Source organism: Danio rerio, chromosome 5 (genome assembly GCF_052040795.2).
Source record: "Danio rerio strain M-AB ecotype USA chromosome 5, GRCz13ab, whole genome shotgun sequence".
NCBI classification, from domain to species: domain Eukaryota; kingdom Metazoa; phylum Chordata; class Actinopteri; order Cypriniformes; family Danionidae; genus Danio; species Danio rerio.
This window is the reverse complement of record NC_141025.1, coordinates 30,629,441-30,646,879: the sequence shown is the minus strand read 5'-3', so window position 1 is coordinate 30,646,879 and position 17,439 is coordinate 30,629,441. Positions and strand designations below refer to the sequence as shown.

Sequence of the window (17,439 nt, the reverse complement as noted above, 5' to 3'; positions counted from 1 at the left end):
GATCATCATCGAGTTTTGCTCAAACTGCTCAAAGCTCATACAGCTTCTATTCTGCTGCAATTCAAGTAAAACAGGGACAAAAAACAAGGTTATTATTGAACACCCTGGTATTTCTATTCATTTAGAAACAAAGCAAATGACTGTTTATACAGTTATAGTCAGAACTACTAGCCCCCCTTTTTATTTTTTTCCCCCAATTTCTGTTAACCAGAGAGATTTTTTTTCCAACACAATTCTAAATACAATAGTTTGCTCAGTATATATATTGTTTAAGGGGGCTAATAATTGCGACCTTAACATAGTTAAAAAAAAAAACTGCTTAAGTTCTAGCTCAAATAAGACAAATACAAAAAAATTCTTGCTCTATTGAAATAGATTGCTTTTTCATCATTTGGAAATTTTTTAAAAAGAAAATACTAATAATAGGTCTAATAATTCTGACTTCAACTGTATAAATGGAATGAAACACCACAGTATTGCACAAATGTTTTGTTCTCAAGTATTGATTGGATCTAGTTTTGTTGGAAATATTAATGAAAAAAAATCAGACATTCTTGTGTCTAATATCTAACTGTTTTAACTGAAAATGTAAAAACTAAGCATTGTTCCTGAAAATTGTCTCAACTTTAAAATCTTGCTTGTTGAACTGTTGCATAAATGAAGTATCATATTCTTGTGCTAATAATTGGGAAATCAGCACTCATGCTCTTATTTCAGAATAGCCCATACAGGAATATTTTTCACTTTCATAAGTTTAATTAGGGACCAATCTAAATTCAGGTTTCGAACAGGTTTCATAATTTTTGACTCTTTGAATATCTTTTTTTAAACTGTTTGTTCATAAAAGTATCATAAGAAGAAAAAAGTAAATCAAGGTGTCACGTCTGACCTGTGGTGCAAGGAATGAAAAAAGTGTCCAAATGCAATCTCTCCAGGTTTATTGGTAATTCAAAAGACCAATACATTACCAAATAACCCAAACAAAACAAGGGGAACAGAAAAAAGTAACAAGTAACAATAGACTACAATTAGTACAACAAGGGGATATACACTCACCGGCCACTTTATTAGGTACACCTTCCAAGTACCGGGCTGTACCCCCTTTAGCCATTAGAATTGCTTTAATACTTTGTGGCATAGATTCAACAAGGTACTGGAAATATTCCTCTATATCTTTCTGTGACGTTGTGACGCTGTGGCATTGACACAATGTTAAATTGGTAGTAAGGGGCCCAAAGTGTCCAAAATACTGTATATCCTCCACAAAATTACACCATCATTAGCAGCCTGAACTGTTGATACAAGGATGGGTCATGCCTTCATGTGGTTGATGCCAAATTTTGACCCTACCATCCGAATGTCACAGCAGAAATCGAGACTCATTAGACCAGGCAACGTGTTTCCAATCTTTTGTTGTCTAATTTTGGTGAGCCTGTGCGAATTGTAGCCTCTGTTTCCTGTTCTTAGCTGACAGGACTGGCATCCGGTGTGGTCTTTTTCTGCTGTAGTCCATCCGCCTCAAGGTTTGACTTGTGTGTTCAGAGATGCTCTTCTGCATTCCTCAGTTGTAACGATTTGAGTTACTATTGCCTTTCTATCAGCTGGAACCAGTCTGGCCATTCTCCTCTGACCTCTGGCATCAACAAGGCATTTTCACCCACAGAACTGCTGCTCACTGGGTATTTTCTCTTTGTCGGACCATTCTCTGTAAACCCTAGAGATTGTTGTGCATGAAAATCCCAGATCAGCAGTTTCTGAAATACTCAGACCAGCCCGTCTGGCACCAACAATTATACCACGCTCAAAGTCACTTAAATCACCTTTCTTCCCCATTCTGATGCTTGGCTTGAACTGCAGCAGGTCATCTTGACCATGTCTAAATGCATTGAGTTGCTGCCTTGTGATTGGCTGATTAGAAATGTGTGTTAACTAGCATACAGGTGTATCTAATAGTGTTTGGTGAGTGTATTAAGTTCAGACAATAAGGTTAAACTATATGATGAGGGGGTGGAGACTAAATAACTCTCATTGGTCTCATTGGTCAAAGAAATAGAACTATCTTTAAAAATGACTATATTTCCACAGCAAACTCCACGCATTTATATGGGATTCAGCAGTGTTGGAGTTTGAGGCCTCGCAGAAATGTGACCTGGTTACTACGGGCGAGCTGTTCTTCCGCTCTGGATTCGGTATCGGCATGCGTAAAGACAGCCCTTGGAAGCAAAATGTCTCTCTGGCCATCCTCAGGTAAACCCCACCAAGATGAATCACCCACAGCAAACACAGCCACGCTTTTGCTTGTTTTTCTTTTTTCCTTTCAGCTAATCCCTAGGCTTACCGCAATCTGTCAACTGTTTCTAATTCTGGAATAACGGATTATTTGACTGATGTGTCGGTTCTCTGAATTAATAGTTCCCATGAGAACGGCTTCATGGAGGACTTGGATAAAACCTGGGTTCGATATCAGGAGTGTGACTCCAGAAGCAATGCCCCAGCCACGCTCACTTTTGAGAATATGGCAGGTATGAGGCACCTATGATCGACTTCACTTGTTGTCACATGTGACCTATACATATGCACAGTATGTGTATGCATTACATGTATTTCATTGTTTCTGCCATTTACAGAATTAAATAAGTTATTTTTAATGTTGCACAAAACTTCAGCTAATCACAGTTGATTTGTAAAAAAAAATTATATCCTTTTAATTGTTTAAAATGATGGGTCACACAAAAATTTTATTCTGTTATCATTTATTCTTTTGAGTTTCTTTCTTCTGTCAAACACATACAAAGATATTTTCAAGAATGCAGAAAACCTGCATCTTGACCTTGACTTCCATGGTAGGAAAAACAAAGTCAATGTTAGTCAACTATTGAAATCTATAGAGTTGGGTATTGTTTAGGGTTATTTCAATACTGGTGCTAAATCGATACTTTTAAATTGGTACCGGTGCCTGAACCGATACTTTTGAGCCACAAAATTATGGTGGATGACTCTAGACAAGTCTTTTAATTTACAAAAATATATATTTTAATCATTTTAATTGAAGAATATAATTAAAGTTTAAAGTATACATCAATTCATATTTTGTATATTTGATTTGAATTACATTAATATATTTCTTCTGAATTTAAGATTTGGATTATGCAATTAGCAATACATTAGTTCACTACTAACCTGTGTAAAGGCTGTCATCAAAACCAAGAAACACCTTATTTCTAGAGTTGGGGGCCGTTTTACATATTATAGCGCATAGATTCATAAACATCGTCATTGAACCACCACGCTATCCACGTTTCCGCCGTAGTTTCATGTAATTTCCATTTTTTCATTTTTATTTTGTAGACTTTAACTGCAGTTTCACTTTCATTCAGTATCAGCAAAATATTGTTAATGCCACGTCACAAGCTGAGGTATTGAATGAAAATATAATGTAAGGACTGGTGGAAAAGTGTTGTTTTAATGGAATTTGATACTGCATGCCGAATGGAAAGAAAAAAACTCCACATTTCGTGACTCTGGTGTCTGTGGTCTTTTAAGGTAATCAAAAATCACTGTTTACATGGCAGACTCTTAATTAGAGTATTGTCTTAAACAAATTAAAATCAGAGTATTGGTGTCTATGTAAATGTAATTAGAGAAAGTGCCAGATGACGTCGCAAGCTGTCAAAGGTAATCCATTCCTCCCCTTTAAGTTGATTCCATGAGCCCTCAAATTTTTCATTAATGTTTGATGTGTTTCGCCCTTTACATGCAACTTTTGTGAAGCATCTGCTTCATGTTGCTGTGCCAGAATCCTTGCTTGTAAAATATAGCCATACTTTAGAATGCTTAGTTTAAGCAAATTTGAAGAATCGTGTTAAGCAACAAGAACACATGCGGATGATGTCCGTATCCCTCAAAATTGTTTAGAATTAAATGTTTAGAGATGGTACACAACACAACACAACATGCATCTATGTGTGCCTTTGATGTATCCCTTGATGCTTGTACATCCTTGTCGCAGCACCAGTGGCACCAAAATTTATACACTGATTCGGTCACATACCAGTTACACAGGAACCAGTGCCTTAATGGCACCGGGTTTCAGTACCCAACCCTAGAAGTCAATGGTTACAGGTTTTCAACCATCTTTCAAAAAAGAAATAGAGTGTTTAACAGAAGAAAGAAACTCAGAAATGTTTAGAACCTTTTTGAGTTTAGTAAATAGTAAGATAGATTTCATTATTGTGTGAACCATCACTTTTACCAAAAACTAAACAGGACAACTAAAGCCTGGATCACACTGCACAATTTTTAATAATCCTAAACTATTGCAGCATGACTTCACAAACATGTCTCCCATGTCACACTGTAAGATCTCAGCTGTCATAATGTCAGACTGAATGACATTAAAAATGCGCCAAACACAGAAGAAAACTCTCCTGCAGTTTGACGTCATCCATCCATGACACTTTTCGTCATTTCTCACGGCAAACATAAAGCAAACATAAACAATCTGTAGCAGCAATTTTGCATGCAGCATGCCTCAAATAATAAAACCAGCAAGACAAAAAACTATTTTGACATTTCCCTGCAGTCATTTGAAGTTGTTATGCAGATTGTGTAGCTGAGCCTGTTGTCACACTGAAGAACTGAAGAAAAGGGTTGGAAATTTTCTGAAACTGACAGAACTTCATTGGAGGAAAAATCTGATTGCAATTGCCATTAAGCAGCTGTCTATGAACATGCCAACCTAAAGATCAAATATCACATATTTTAGCCTAAAATCTCTCCCAAATTTGTCTCAGACCACCAAACTGTGGCTGAAATCCCACAGTGTGAGCAGGGCTTCAGCTTGATAAGTTTCCAAAACAGAAAATTAATCAGTAAAATTGCAATTATCTTCAACTATCTTGAACCTTTTAGAAAGACTAGATCGTCCAATATCATCTTTTGTCTACTGGTTTACAAATACTTTGAAATCCAGCATACTACTCAGCTAACATAATAATATATAAGTAGGCATATTCACACACAGGGTCTATCCACTGCTAACTTAGTTTAGACTCTCTAGAATTAAGGAAATGTATTTTCATCACACAGGCGTGTTCATGTTGGTGGCTGGTGGCATAGTCGCCGGGATCTTCCTCATCTTCATTGAGATTGCATACAAACGACACAAGGATGCCCGCAGGAAGCAAATGCAGCTGGCCTTTGCAGCAGTTAACGTCTGGAGGAAGAACCTACAGGTACAGTCGCCTCCAAACTCTTGTCGGAAAGAATTAAAGTAAAACAGGCCAATCTGCTGCTACCCTATGGGTTTCAACACAGAGTGAAGAAGTCTCGTAGATTTCTTCTGGTCGCATGTCTGTCATCTGTTCGTGATGTGACTTAAAGGTCATGATGAAGCACAAATTAACACATTACCAAAAGGGCAAACTCAAAAAAAGAGCAGTCAAATGAGGCAGTCAAACAGCAGTTAAGGGTGCAGTGAATTAAAGCATGCCAACACATTAATGCATGCTGAGTTAATGCAGAATGAACTTCTGTTGTACAATGAATACTTAGGAAGTGTTTTTTGTGTGTTTTAATGCCAATGACCCACTGATTTCCTTCCTAAAAATCTATATTTATGTAAAGACTGACTTTATATACCAAAGTTTAGAACTTACAGTAAGTCTAATATTATTATTCAGTTCAGAAATCATTGTACTATATTGTAATATAGAGTTTTGCTGGTCTTAGTTTAACTTTGAATCGATTTAATAGATATTGACCAGATAACAGTATTCATTTTGTTAATGAACTCTTCCTGGCCCCAAATTACTTTAATACCAATTATAAAAATAAGTATGATGAGTTTATGATTATTGCTTTATTTGCACTGAAAAAAAATCCTTGTTGCCTTAAATTTTTAAGCTAAATAAAATTAACAATTGAGACTATTGAACTTATATTATGTTAAATAGGGTTGGGTCGATAGACAATGCCATCATCCATCGCCAAGGCAGATAGACCAGCTGAGCTGAGCCAGCATTGTGATCCTCCATATTGCCCGTCGCAGCAACTAGCTCGCAAAAATACACATGGCCCTGTTTACACTAATATGTCTTAGCTTTTGAATTGGCATTTATCAGGTAACATGTCATAGCATCAGTACCCTGCTTCAATCTTTCGCTTTCATGCTTGTAATTTTAACAAAAACCTCAGATACTGTTGATTGGTTACTGTTGTTTCTGCACCTTTTTACCAACCAAGTTTGACGACACCATTACAACGACAAAGATCACTCTGCCTATTCATGCCAGAGTCCCACGGAAATAGTGATTGACAGGGGTTAATTTGTGTTTATCTTTATTTATTTATGACTTGGTTATGGGTAAAACAAAGGCCATGTGGGACAGGTAGTTGAAACAGTAGGCAACAAATAACTAATTCGTTATAAATTTTTGTATTTATTCATAAGCCGCCAACAACAACGATGCCATTGTCCATCGCGATGTCACACTAGACTTTCACACTAGACATCTTACGATGGCAAATTGGTCAACATCGCCCAACCCTGATGATAAACTGACTTAAAACTGTTTGCATAACTTATAAAATTAAGTTAGAACATGATTAATTTAATAAGTTACAATGAAGTAAAAACACACACTGTCATGACTAATTGATCAGTTTTTTTACAGTGTAAGAAACTCTATGTTTTAATATTATTCTTACTACATTTCTCAAAGGGTCTTTGACATTAAAATGATTTTAAAAATCATTCATACCCAAAAAGGGTTTTTAAAAATAATAAAGAGTTATGTTTTGTTTAAAATGCAATATAATTGTAAACATCTGCTGAATTAATTTAACCTCTCATTAGTGCAAAACATGCCTCAAGGTAAAATACATGAACATCTGGCCATGCAACATCACTGAGGTATCCAAAAAAAGAGTGGTTTTCCATGCAAAGACACATCCCTAACCATCCAGTCGAAATGCTCAGCATGATAAAGCAGCTCCTGCAGCCTCACTACTGCCAGTGGCCTTGCTTTTATCGAGCAGCTTGACAAATTCACACACACATATTGTGCACACACATACACAAAGAGCCTGCGATGCTGCTGTGGAGCGAGGAAGATGCTGAGCAGATCGGCTCAATGTCCCCGCTGGGCTCCAACCGGGATCAGAGCGTCCTCGCGCCCTATACAGATCAGTGTCTGTCTGTTCACTGCTGGCTTCCAGCTGCATCCATGCACAATGGGTCACGGGCCAACAAGATACTCGGATGTTGGTGGAAAGTAACAAGGTCAGCTCGTTTGAGACTTCACAACACATGACCGCAGCTCTAAACTGTTGTGAAAGTTACTGCGTTGTTGAAGCGAGATTACTTTTCCTAATGGAATGCAAGTCGTTGAGCGTGGCCTTGTTACTTTAGACCCATTATTAGCAGGCATATATTTCACCACAAGGCAGAATTGACTAAATCTAGTTAATGCATCAAGTGTCAGTGCAGTATCGAAGCCGACAGCGATCTGATTGACTTCACACATCAGAGAGTCATGTTATAGGGAGTTAAGTGTTTTAACCTTCGGGCTTTACCGCCTACTTGAGTCACAAGACAATGCTGTGTGGTTAATACGCCCACGAGCGCCACCCACGTCAAGTCAGAGGTCCGGCATTGTTGAAGCCTCATCATTCGAGTTGAACAAGAAACTATATTTGACCACAGACGAGGTCTTCTTGATGGATTTTCCTCCCACCGTTTATTGAATAAAGGAAATATAATGCTTATATAATTTAACAAGCCTGCCATGTAATCCCCATCAGAATGGTGAATATGGATGTTTAACTGGTGCTAATGGTGGCCGATACGAGTTGATGAATAATTCCTCCCTTAAAGCGAGAATCAATTATTCCATGCAAACCCTGGCACCATCGTTCCAGGTGCACATGCGATGTACTATGCAAAAGTCGTACACACAACTGCTTCCTGAATGCATGAACAGGCAGATCTGCCTAGGGTGGATTTGCATTTCAAACCGGAGAGAGCCAGAAGCAGATCAGGAGCCTGTGTGATGTGGGCTGGCTGCCCACTCCAGAGGCTCTACCTCATCACAGGGCTTTGAAATGCAACGGATGAAAGCACTGATGGTTAAAGGAGCTCGTACGGTCACCGTTTCTAAAAATAATAATAAAAAACAATGACAAGATGCATTATGCGAAAACAGATGAAAATCTTATTGTGGGCATTTTTTGTGTCTTGTTTCTTTTGCGATGTTGTTTGAAAGAGCCAGGCAGTGACTAACAACTCACAAATGAATTGAAGAGCTGTTTAATGCACTTTACTTTACAGAAGCATTTTGGTTGGTTTTGGTCTAAAATTCATTCATATGTAGTTGCCGTAATTGTCTCAAATTATTTTAGAAAGAAAATGTTTTCAAAAATATAGAAATCTGATTGTATAGATGTGACTATTTATATACAAGTTCCCCTATAATGTAAAAGGTCCAAAGTAGGACAGTGCGATTTAGGGAAAAGATCTTTTTTTTTTTTTTGACATTGCGATTTTAATTTGATTTTCGATTTAATTTTGTAGTCAAGTTTGAGCTCAATATTCTGTATTGTAGTTTTTTACTTACTGTGTGTTAAAATGCAGTGAGTATTAGTTAAAAAATGAACTGAAAAGATATTAACTTACTTAAGCATTTTTTTTTTTTTTAATACTCAGAAATGAAATCAGTAAACACAAATAAAATGACCATACCTTTCTGTAAACAAGTTGAACTTGAATTAGGAGATAATGTAGATTATTAAAAAAAAAAAAAAAACTTAGCAAACTAACGTGGCTGAAACAACTCTGAAATTGTACTTTGCTGTTGCTTGCTACTAGATTGAGTGTCACTGGCAATACTTTCAGTTGACTTTTTAGCAGGACTCTTCATATAGCTGCCTGTGGTGCTTTTTTAAGTGCTCGTTCTTGTATTTTCTCGTGCTGTGGCAACAATTCTTACAAATAACCTGTTTTTGTTCTGTCTGTGACTTTGAAACCAAAATATTCCCATATTACCGATTTCCTGTTTTCTTTTATATATTTCATATCACAGCCTCTTGCTATTAGCTAATCGCAACTTTTCAAATCACTGTTGGATTTCGATTAATCACACAGCCCTAGTCCGAAATGTTATGAATCAAGGTGGATGACAAATAAAGTTATTAAAATCAACCCTAAACCACCAAAATCAATAATCAGCAATTCCAGTGGAAGGAGTTTTGGGTTGATCAACTAGTACTTCCAGACTCAAAACTTGCTCAAATTGATCAAAAATATATAATTGATGCCATCATACATCGTATACAATTTGTAATGGTTTAGAACAGTAATAGACAGTAATAGATGTTGTTTCTGACAAGCACTGTAAGGTGTAGAACACTAATAACAAACCAGTTAGGTGCGTTTCCTAAACAACGATATAAAACGTTGCTGAACTATCACAAAATGATGCATCATTTGGGAAAAGAACAATGTAGTGACGAGTGTTTCCCAAAACCGTAGCTGCTTTGTCGCAGACTCATTGTTTGAATCATGTTAGTTATAACTTAAAATATCCATAATGACCCTCTAAACGAGGTGGAGTAACAAGTTCTTTAGAGAATTTTTTTTTAAATCTAATATTGGTTTTGATAAAACCTCGCATTCGCTTTACAGATTAATAAAAATGTATGTAAAAATTATTATTATTATTAAGTAGAATATTGTAAATAAATTTTAAAGCCTACTTTTACAATTGGACACATTCAAACCACTGCAGAAATGTTCTAACCAACAAGCCCATGTCATATAGGCCTACAGTACAGATAAATTTCTTAATAAATAAGCTACTATAAATTAAAACCATTAACGAATGCTATATATTTTTCTTTTCACAAGATTTGGAGACATAACGTACATTTTATTTTTAAATAATAGGTCAGGCTTTCATCATGAGCCACGGCTGTGTTCAAAATGGCATAAATGATTTCAAAGTGCAATGCAAAGCGAACTCAATTGTCAATATGAAGATCGCTTAAACAGAACTGTACAAATACTATGAAAGCTAATTAAAAGAGTTTTTTTTTCAATCATTCCAAGTTTAAATGTTGGAATGTTTGAAATAAATACGAATAGAACACAACCAGTAACTATGCTTTTAACTACAGCTCTAGAGGTGTAGTTGGAAACGTACCAGTTTGCGAATGTTTGTTGGAGCGACTAGTTGGGGAAACATTAAATCGTTTCCCCATGTAACCATGGAACTTGTGACCTTAAAAGCTAAAGATGGTGTTCAGAAACACACCACAAGTCATCTGACCAATCAGGCTTACAGAGAGAGTAGGGCTTCTTTAGATCTTCAGTCAAGTCATTTGACACTCAAATGTTAACAATTGAAGCCATGTCAAACGCACATTAAGAGAAAATTATATTGATATTAGTCCTTGAATGCATTGTTGGAGAACTTCAAAAATATTAATAACAATAATAAATAAGAAAGCCTTAAAACAATAGGGGAACTTTAAACAAAAATTGTCCACAAAATTCAAGTCATTTGGTACATGAACTGGTTGACTATACACTGCTGTCAAGTAAAGTGCAGTTGCAGATGGTTACATTTTGAGTCGCTCACTGTAAAGGATCAGACACACACTCCAAATGTGCTAGACAATGAGGGAGTGACGGTGCCAGCCAAGGTCAACTGTCATGTCATTCATTTTGCATTCCCTTTTTGGTTCCATGTATTGCATGTCTTCTGGTTGAATTCACCACCCCCCTTCCTGACGCTCTCGTCTCCATTTATGAGCTGCGCACACCTCCCTTCCTCCTTCCTTCATACGCCCATTATACCCTCAATGGGTTATAATGCAGAGGGACTGTGTTAAGTTTCAATTGTTTATTGATAAGTTGCCCTTTTTTCCTGAAAACACCTGAACATCATCTCCCTTTCCAAACGGAGCCTGTTTTTTTCCCCATCCGATTACGTTTATTTTGCTTTTTTTTCCTTTGCTAATGCTATGGCTTTTCATTTTGATGGAGTTGCGGAACTGTGGATGAGTGCGGTCTGCTCGCACGATCCACAGCGGTCCTCCTCCCCTCTCTAGAGTGCCAGGACTGTAAAAGTAAGATATATTCTGTACACATTCTCACCCGGTCTATGCCAGTGTCCTCTTTCCTTGTAGAGCGCTGTGGGTGCGCGAAAGCACCGTTCTGACTCACAGCCAAGATGGAGATGGAGAATGGACAGGAGACGCCATTGCTAATTGTGATTAGCACCAAAATTAGCAGGGTTAGCAGTGCCATTTAGCAGTCTCAGTGGGTGGTGATGGTTGGAAACCAAGCACGCTCTTCCAGAGGGCACGAATAATTGTTCTACATATACTGTATATTTATTTTAGGATAGGAAAAGTGGTAGAGCAGAGCCCGACCCCAAAAAGAAAGCCTCTTTTAGGTCCATCAGTACCAACCTGGCCTCCAACATCAAGAGACGTAGGTCGTCCAAAGACACGGTAAGGAGATTAAGAAAATGACGCCCTGCCTGTACTTCTATCTTCTCGCTCTCTTTCTCTTCCTCCTCCTCCTTCTCCTCAGCTTGCCCTGTTTCTTTCAATTTCAATCTCTTCCTTTCTCCTGTCATCTCATCTCTCCTCTCCAAAACAAACGTCTCATCTCAGACTATCTTCACCCTCACACATGGAGTTACAGTCATGGCCACATGTCTGTCAGTCAGCCATCTATACTACATCCAGACATCTGTTGGGAAAGCCCAATCAGGGATCTAGCTGCCAGGGAAAGTGTGCAGAGGGAACCGAGGAGCAGATTTTATTTGGTGGTGGGGGGGGATTACTTTGGGTTTGACCTTGCAGGAGGGGGTGAGGTAGCTTCTCCTTCTTAGCGCCTGTGCTGGTCTTTCTCCCGCGCCTAACCTGGATGTGACTTTACGCTCTGTTTTCACCTTTTCTGTTCTCCTTTTTTTATGTGTACTTTTGTGTCTCTCCTCTCATCGCTCGGTCCTGTAACCGTTATTTCCATGTCCCTCATCCTCCTTTTTTATTGTCCCATTTTATGTGGTTGCTCTCACAAAGTCACCCTGTATGCCTCCCGCGATGCACGGTATCGCCATTAACAGCCAAACGAGACGAGCGACGCTAAAATAACCTGTGCTGTTCCCCCCCGGCAGGCCTGCACCACCATTTATTTTTAACCATCCAATGTTTTCTTTGCAGTTTTATGAATACAAAAACCTACTTTTCATTTTCAGGAAACGCTGCTCGGATGGGTCGACGTTTACAATGTATTGAACTCTCAGAGCGAGAATCCCAAATGAGTTTGTTCACACAAACGCCTCCTCGCTGTGATTCCTGGGTCCCGCAGGTTTAATAAGACGTAGCTCTCAAACTAAACAGCTAGAAGCTCTGAGGATTCAATACAAACAAATGTGCGAGCACAAATGCAGACTACTCCATTGCATTGATTGTTTTATACTGAATTCAATTGCTCGCTGGGTATGGCAATGATTGACCTGGGGCTTTGTTGCACACACCTCCACTTGCAAAGTTATTCTGATTGGCAGTTCATTTGCTCCACAGTTTACAGAGAAACATTAAAACCCACATAGGTCACAGTTGATTTCTTCTTCAGTTGGTCACAAAGGTGAGGGTGCTCACAAAACTTGATATGATATACATGATGAATTTAGAATAGGCCCAGATTAATGTTACTTTTGGCTAAAGATACAAAGTCAAGTAGCTACACAGTGACCAAATGTCTTTTTGAACTGATGTTTACCCATCACAGTCCTAATCATCCTTTTCTTTTTCTATCAGTGTTTTTATAAATGGATTTGAATGGCGTTTTAAATGTCGGTGTCCACACCACATGCCACACTGCCTCTCTCTTCCTCTACCAGCATGAACCTTCTGGTTGTTGTAGAATAGAGCTCTTATACTGTTCCCCTGTTTGTAGACAGGGGGCGCTGTGGTTATGACTCACAATTGATTCAGAACACTGTAAAAACATTGTTATGAGTGAGAGAATCAAAGCACCCACTGAAGCCACTTTATTTTGAGTATTTATTCAAATCTATGTTCCGTAAACATGATTTTATTTTTAATGACTTAAAGGAACAATTCACGCAAAAATTGGAAATCTGTCATTATTTTCTCTCAATCATTGTGATTTGAAGCAGGCCTATAGCCAGCCCAGTGAAAGGTGTGGTTCTTTTTTCTCAATAAGTGGACCTTTTGCAGATATTTGACTCATTTTCTATTTAAAATGAATAAGATTGAAAATCTTATTTATTTGAATAAGATTTAAATACTGAAAAAAATGAAGTACTGCTTTTTAGTTTTAAACACTATTTTTAGCTGGATTAGCTAGTCAGATGGTCATCATAACCACACTTTTTGATGTATCAAAAAAGATTTATAATAAAGAAATATATTAAAAATTAACAAATACAAATTTATTACATCATATTTCATTAGAAAAAAAACAGGAATCTGTTTTAAATTAAAAACTGTAGTAAATTGTCATTTGTTAGGCAAATAACAAATAGAGCAGTATATTTAACTTTCCTCGATCAGAATTTGGCTTTGAATAATAAGAAAAAGCATAATAATAATACAATTATTAATTATGTAGAACTTTACGATTTTTCTAGCCTCTCCTGAAAATGTTTGAAAAGTCAAGGATAACAATAGTAAAATTAATATCCATATTAAAATTTTAATAAAGACTCCAAGATTTAGAATAAAAGTTACTAGTAAAATGTTTTTTTTTTATATATATATTTAACCACAATACAAAAATCAGTAGTGAAAGATAACCTCACGTACATCAGATTCAAATGCTTACTTGCACAGCTGGATGTTGGACTCATGAAAAATAAGTGTTTCCATTGGACAAAACTGATTAAGTCACACCAAAGCGACAAAGATTAAACTTGGTCTTAGACCCTTTTTTGATGTTTTTTTTTTCTTTTACAAGTTTTGACAGCATAGTAGTCAAAACAGGACAAATAAGCTCATGTATTGGACAAATTTTAAACTTTAGTCAGTGAGAGGTGGGTCTTTCGAACCACCCAAACGCCCCTGGCTACGGCCCTGTAAAGACCTGTGTGATCTTTTTAATACTGTGAAATCTTTTGAAGAACATTTAGCCAACAGTAGTAAATCCTCATTTTGCTGCAAAATTTAAAGTATGAGTTAAATAATTGTCAGTCAGCCTAACAAACATATTTGTCTGAAAATAACATTAATTTTCAATGACAATAGGTCTTATTTTGGTGCTTTCTTTAATACATAAAAAATGGGTGAAATAATCCAATATATTGTCTGTGTTGCAGTAAATCATACAGGTTTACGATCAAGTTTAGAGCTAGTAAATGATTATCTCTAGAGGAACAATACTCTTTTATGAAATATAGCCCTTTCTACTGCTAATATTTCCCCATGTGTGGAGTCAAAATAAACTTTCAATACAATAATTCTACAGAGACATCGAGAGTCAAATCTGTATCAGGCTGGAATGAACTGCACCTTGTGGTGCATATCAGATCCGACCGTCATATTTCATTAGGACAGTTACCATGGTGACAATACTTCTAGGTCAGGTAAATTATTAGCCGTAGGCCAGGAGACGGAGCGCTCTCGTTTGTGCCATTACAGGTTTCCTGCGCTGACATTTCCGCATTGATATATGATATCGGTTTAGGCAAGCATATTCATTTCGGACTACAAGCGTGAGCAATGATCCTTTAAGAAAGCAAATTGTGCAGTAATGAATCCATGACCTCATTCACTCTATTTATCTTACAGTCCAACGAGGCCTGTCTGTTTTTAAAATGCTAGCAAATTATTCAGCATGACACATAAACGTGGCTCAAAGTGGGTGGAGAGATTGTCTCCATCATAAGAACGTCAGCCCGGTTACGAGAGGTACAGTGCATACTGTATGCAGGATTATGCCAAAGTATATATGCTCTTACGTTTCCTCCTTTTTCTGTTTCCTCCTCATCTATAGCCATATCCCACGGACATTACGGGCCAGCTCAACCTGTCAGACCCCTCTGTGAGCACAGTGGTGTGAAAGTGAAGAGAGAAAGAGAATTTGACATGCAGAAAGAGAGAGAGAGAGAGAAAGCAGAAGGCGGTGGGCTATGAAACACCTTCAACACTGTCATTTGAGCAAAATCCACCCTGTCTGAGCTTATGCACACTGGATATGAAACTCCTATGGACACACTGTGCCAAAATCAACCACACTGGAGCAAATCCACACTGCCACACAGTTCACACCAGACCAACACACATGCATACACACACATACACACAAAGTGCTTCACTTTTTACAATCTTTTGCACATATCGAAAAGAGTTTTTGTGAAATATGTAAATATGCACTTAGACTTGTGTTTCACCACATTAGGTCGACATTCACCAGAGAAGATAATACCGAATTAGTTTTTCACTTTTATGATACGGACATTGTTGCAGTACATATGTGATACACGTCTTTCTACCTCCACCTAAGATATATGTAGCTTATCTCAACACTTTGGCAGTGTTTTGATGTTTTCCCAACTGAAAAGAGCAAACACCGAACATATCTTTGGATTTGATCAAATAGGTTATGGTAGAAAATGTGGTACTATAAATAATAAGACTGTCGTGAAGGGCACATTTTGATCATCGTTGCACTTTGGTGTATTATTCCTCATTTTGACTCTCTCTCTTCACTGCCATTTCCTGAAATGGTCCAGGTTGCTTTTTGGACACATACTGTGGATTTTTAATTCTCTGGTTATTTATTCAGTTGTGTTTTTTATTATCTTTTGTAAAAAAAAAAAAAGTTTTTTTTTTTTTTTTGAATCAGAATGATCTATCAGCATATAATACAGGGGTTATTCAGCCAGGGGCTATTCAGTATGTAGCAAATCTGACCTTGTTCATTATGACGTTGAAAAAAGAAAACGAAAGGAACCCATTCATGATAAAAAGAGTGGCGTAGATGTGATGAAGCAGCTATTATTACAGGGTTTTTTGAGCTCAATCTTGAACCTTGCTTGAAATTCCCTGTAATAATTCCCGTATCATTGTGTGACTGGTAGCGTGCGTCTTTTTGCTACCACAATGGGGACCTTTCCGTACATTATATATATATATATTTCATGATCATGATGTCATTATAATATATGAGAAGTATTATATTTTGTCTGTGATGCTGTTTCCATTGTTTGTTGTCAGGCTTTTGCTCTGTGGACTAGCTGGCAAAAGTGATCATTTATAATGCGAGTCTTTTTCTGTGGGCTTTTCAAAGTATACTGAGCAGTAATAGGTCGAAGTATTAGATCGCTGTATAGATCGTTTGTCTCGAACAATCAATCTGAGGGCTTTGCTAATATCGTGAGAAGTTTAGAATGTGAACTATGCGTACTGTAACTGTTAAGTTATGGAGCTGTTTTATAAGATGAACACGTTAATAGATTTTAGATTTAAACTGAGAGGTTTTTATATAGAATAACACACAGTTAGATTAATAGATCAGGGTGGTCTTTGTTTGAGAGTACTGTTCTGTTGGGATTCAGATTTACTGTGAACTTCTTTATGTCAAAGTGAAATTCGTTATGAAGCGTGTGAAGCAGATTCGCAAGATTCATAAATATCAAATATGACCTACTTACAAACACACAACGTCCATCAAGCTAATATCTGATGATGTAATTGGAATCTGGTGAAAACACACAACGGTGACAGGAGTGAATTCAAGTGTGTGACCTAAGTAGTTTTTTGAAATACAAAGCAATGCAACCTGTCCTGTGTACTGTTGTGTGCTAACATGCATCCTCTCCGGAGCTTTAAGATATTGCAAGGTCATTTTAATCTGCTTTCACCATATTTTTTAACCACCAAATGTGCTTTTGATGACTATTCCAATACTGTTTGTGGACAAAAGAAAACTCTGAATTGAAATGCAAACAAAGATATATGTTTCAAAATGTATAACTGCTATACTCCAGTGTGCCAATAAAGTATGTATCAACTGAAAAACAATGAAACCTGGATTGAATAACTTCATTCTTGGTGTTCTCTTTTTTTTTAATAAGAAAGACAAAAGTTTCAGCAAATCAATATCTTCATATTATTTTCATAAAGGAGTCCTAGAAGTGGAAGGTGAGTTTTTTTTCTAAAACAGAGAAAATCTGATATGAGGATTCACCACAAGATTAAGAGCAAAGGTCAGTCGGCTTTTTTCTATAATTAACTATGAACTTTTACACAGTGAATGCACTGTACATCTTTCTGCACGACTACATTTCTTGGTTGAATACCAACCAGATTGCTATTTGTGATTGTTTTCTACATGTTACCCGTTTCCTTCATGCTACGTTTACTAATATATTATCAAATGGATTTATCACAATGAGCAAAAAT

General features: G+C 37.1%; 1 protein-coding gene across 4 annotated transcripts in view; it reads left to right on the top strand.

The window, feature by feature from the left end:
* Positions 1-17,082, top strand: part of grin1b (glutamate receptor, ionotropic, N-methyl D-aspartate 1b) — a 40,880-nt gene extending 23,798 nt beyond the window's left edge. For 2 of the 4 annotated variants that reach the window (XM_087250904.1, XM_087250903.1), the window contains 4 exons: positions 2,086-2,247; positions 2,413-2,522; positions 5,089-5,234; positions 15,029-17,082. In XM_087250904.1, coding sequence (XP_087107030.1) covers positions 2,086-2,247; positions 2,413-2,522; positions 5,089-5,234; positions 15,029-15,094 — 484 coding nt within the window. In that variant the 3' untranslated portion in view covers positions 15,095-17,082. 4 annotated transcript variants of the gene reach the window in all.
* Positions 17,083-17,439: the final 357 nt, after the last annotated feature.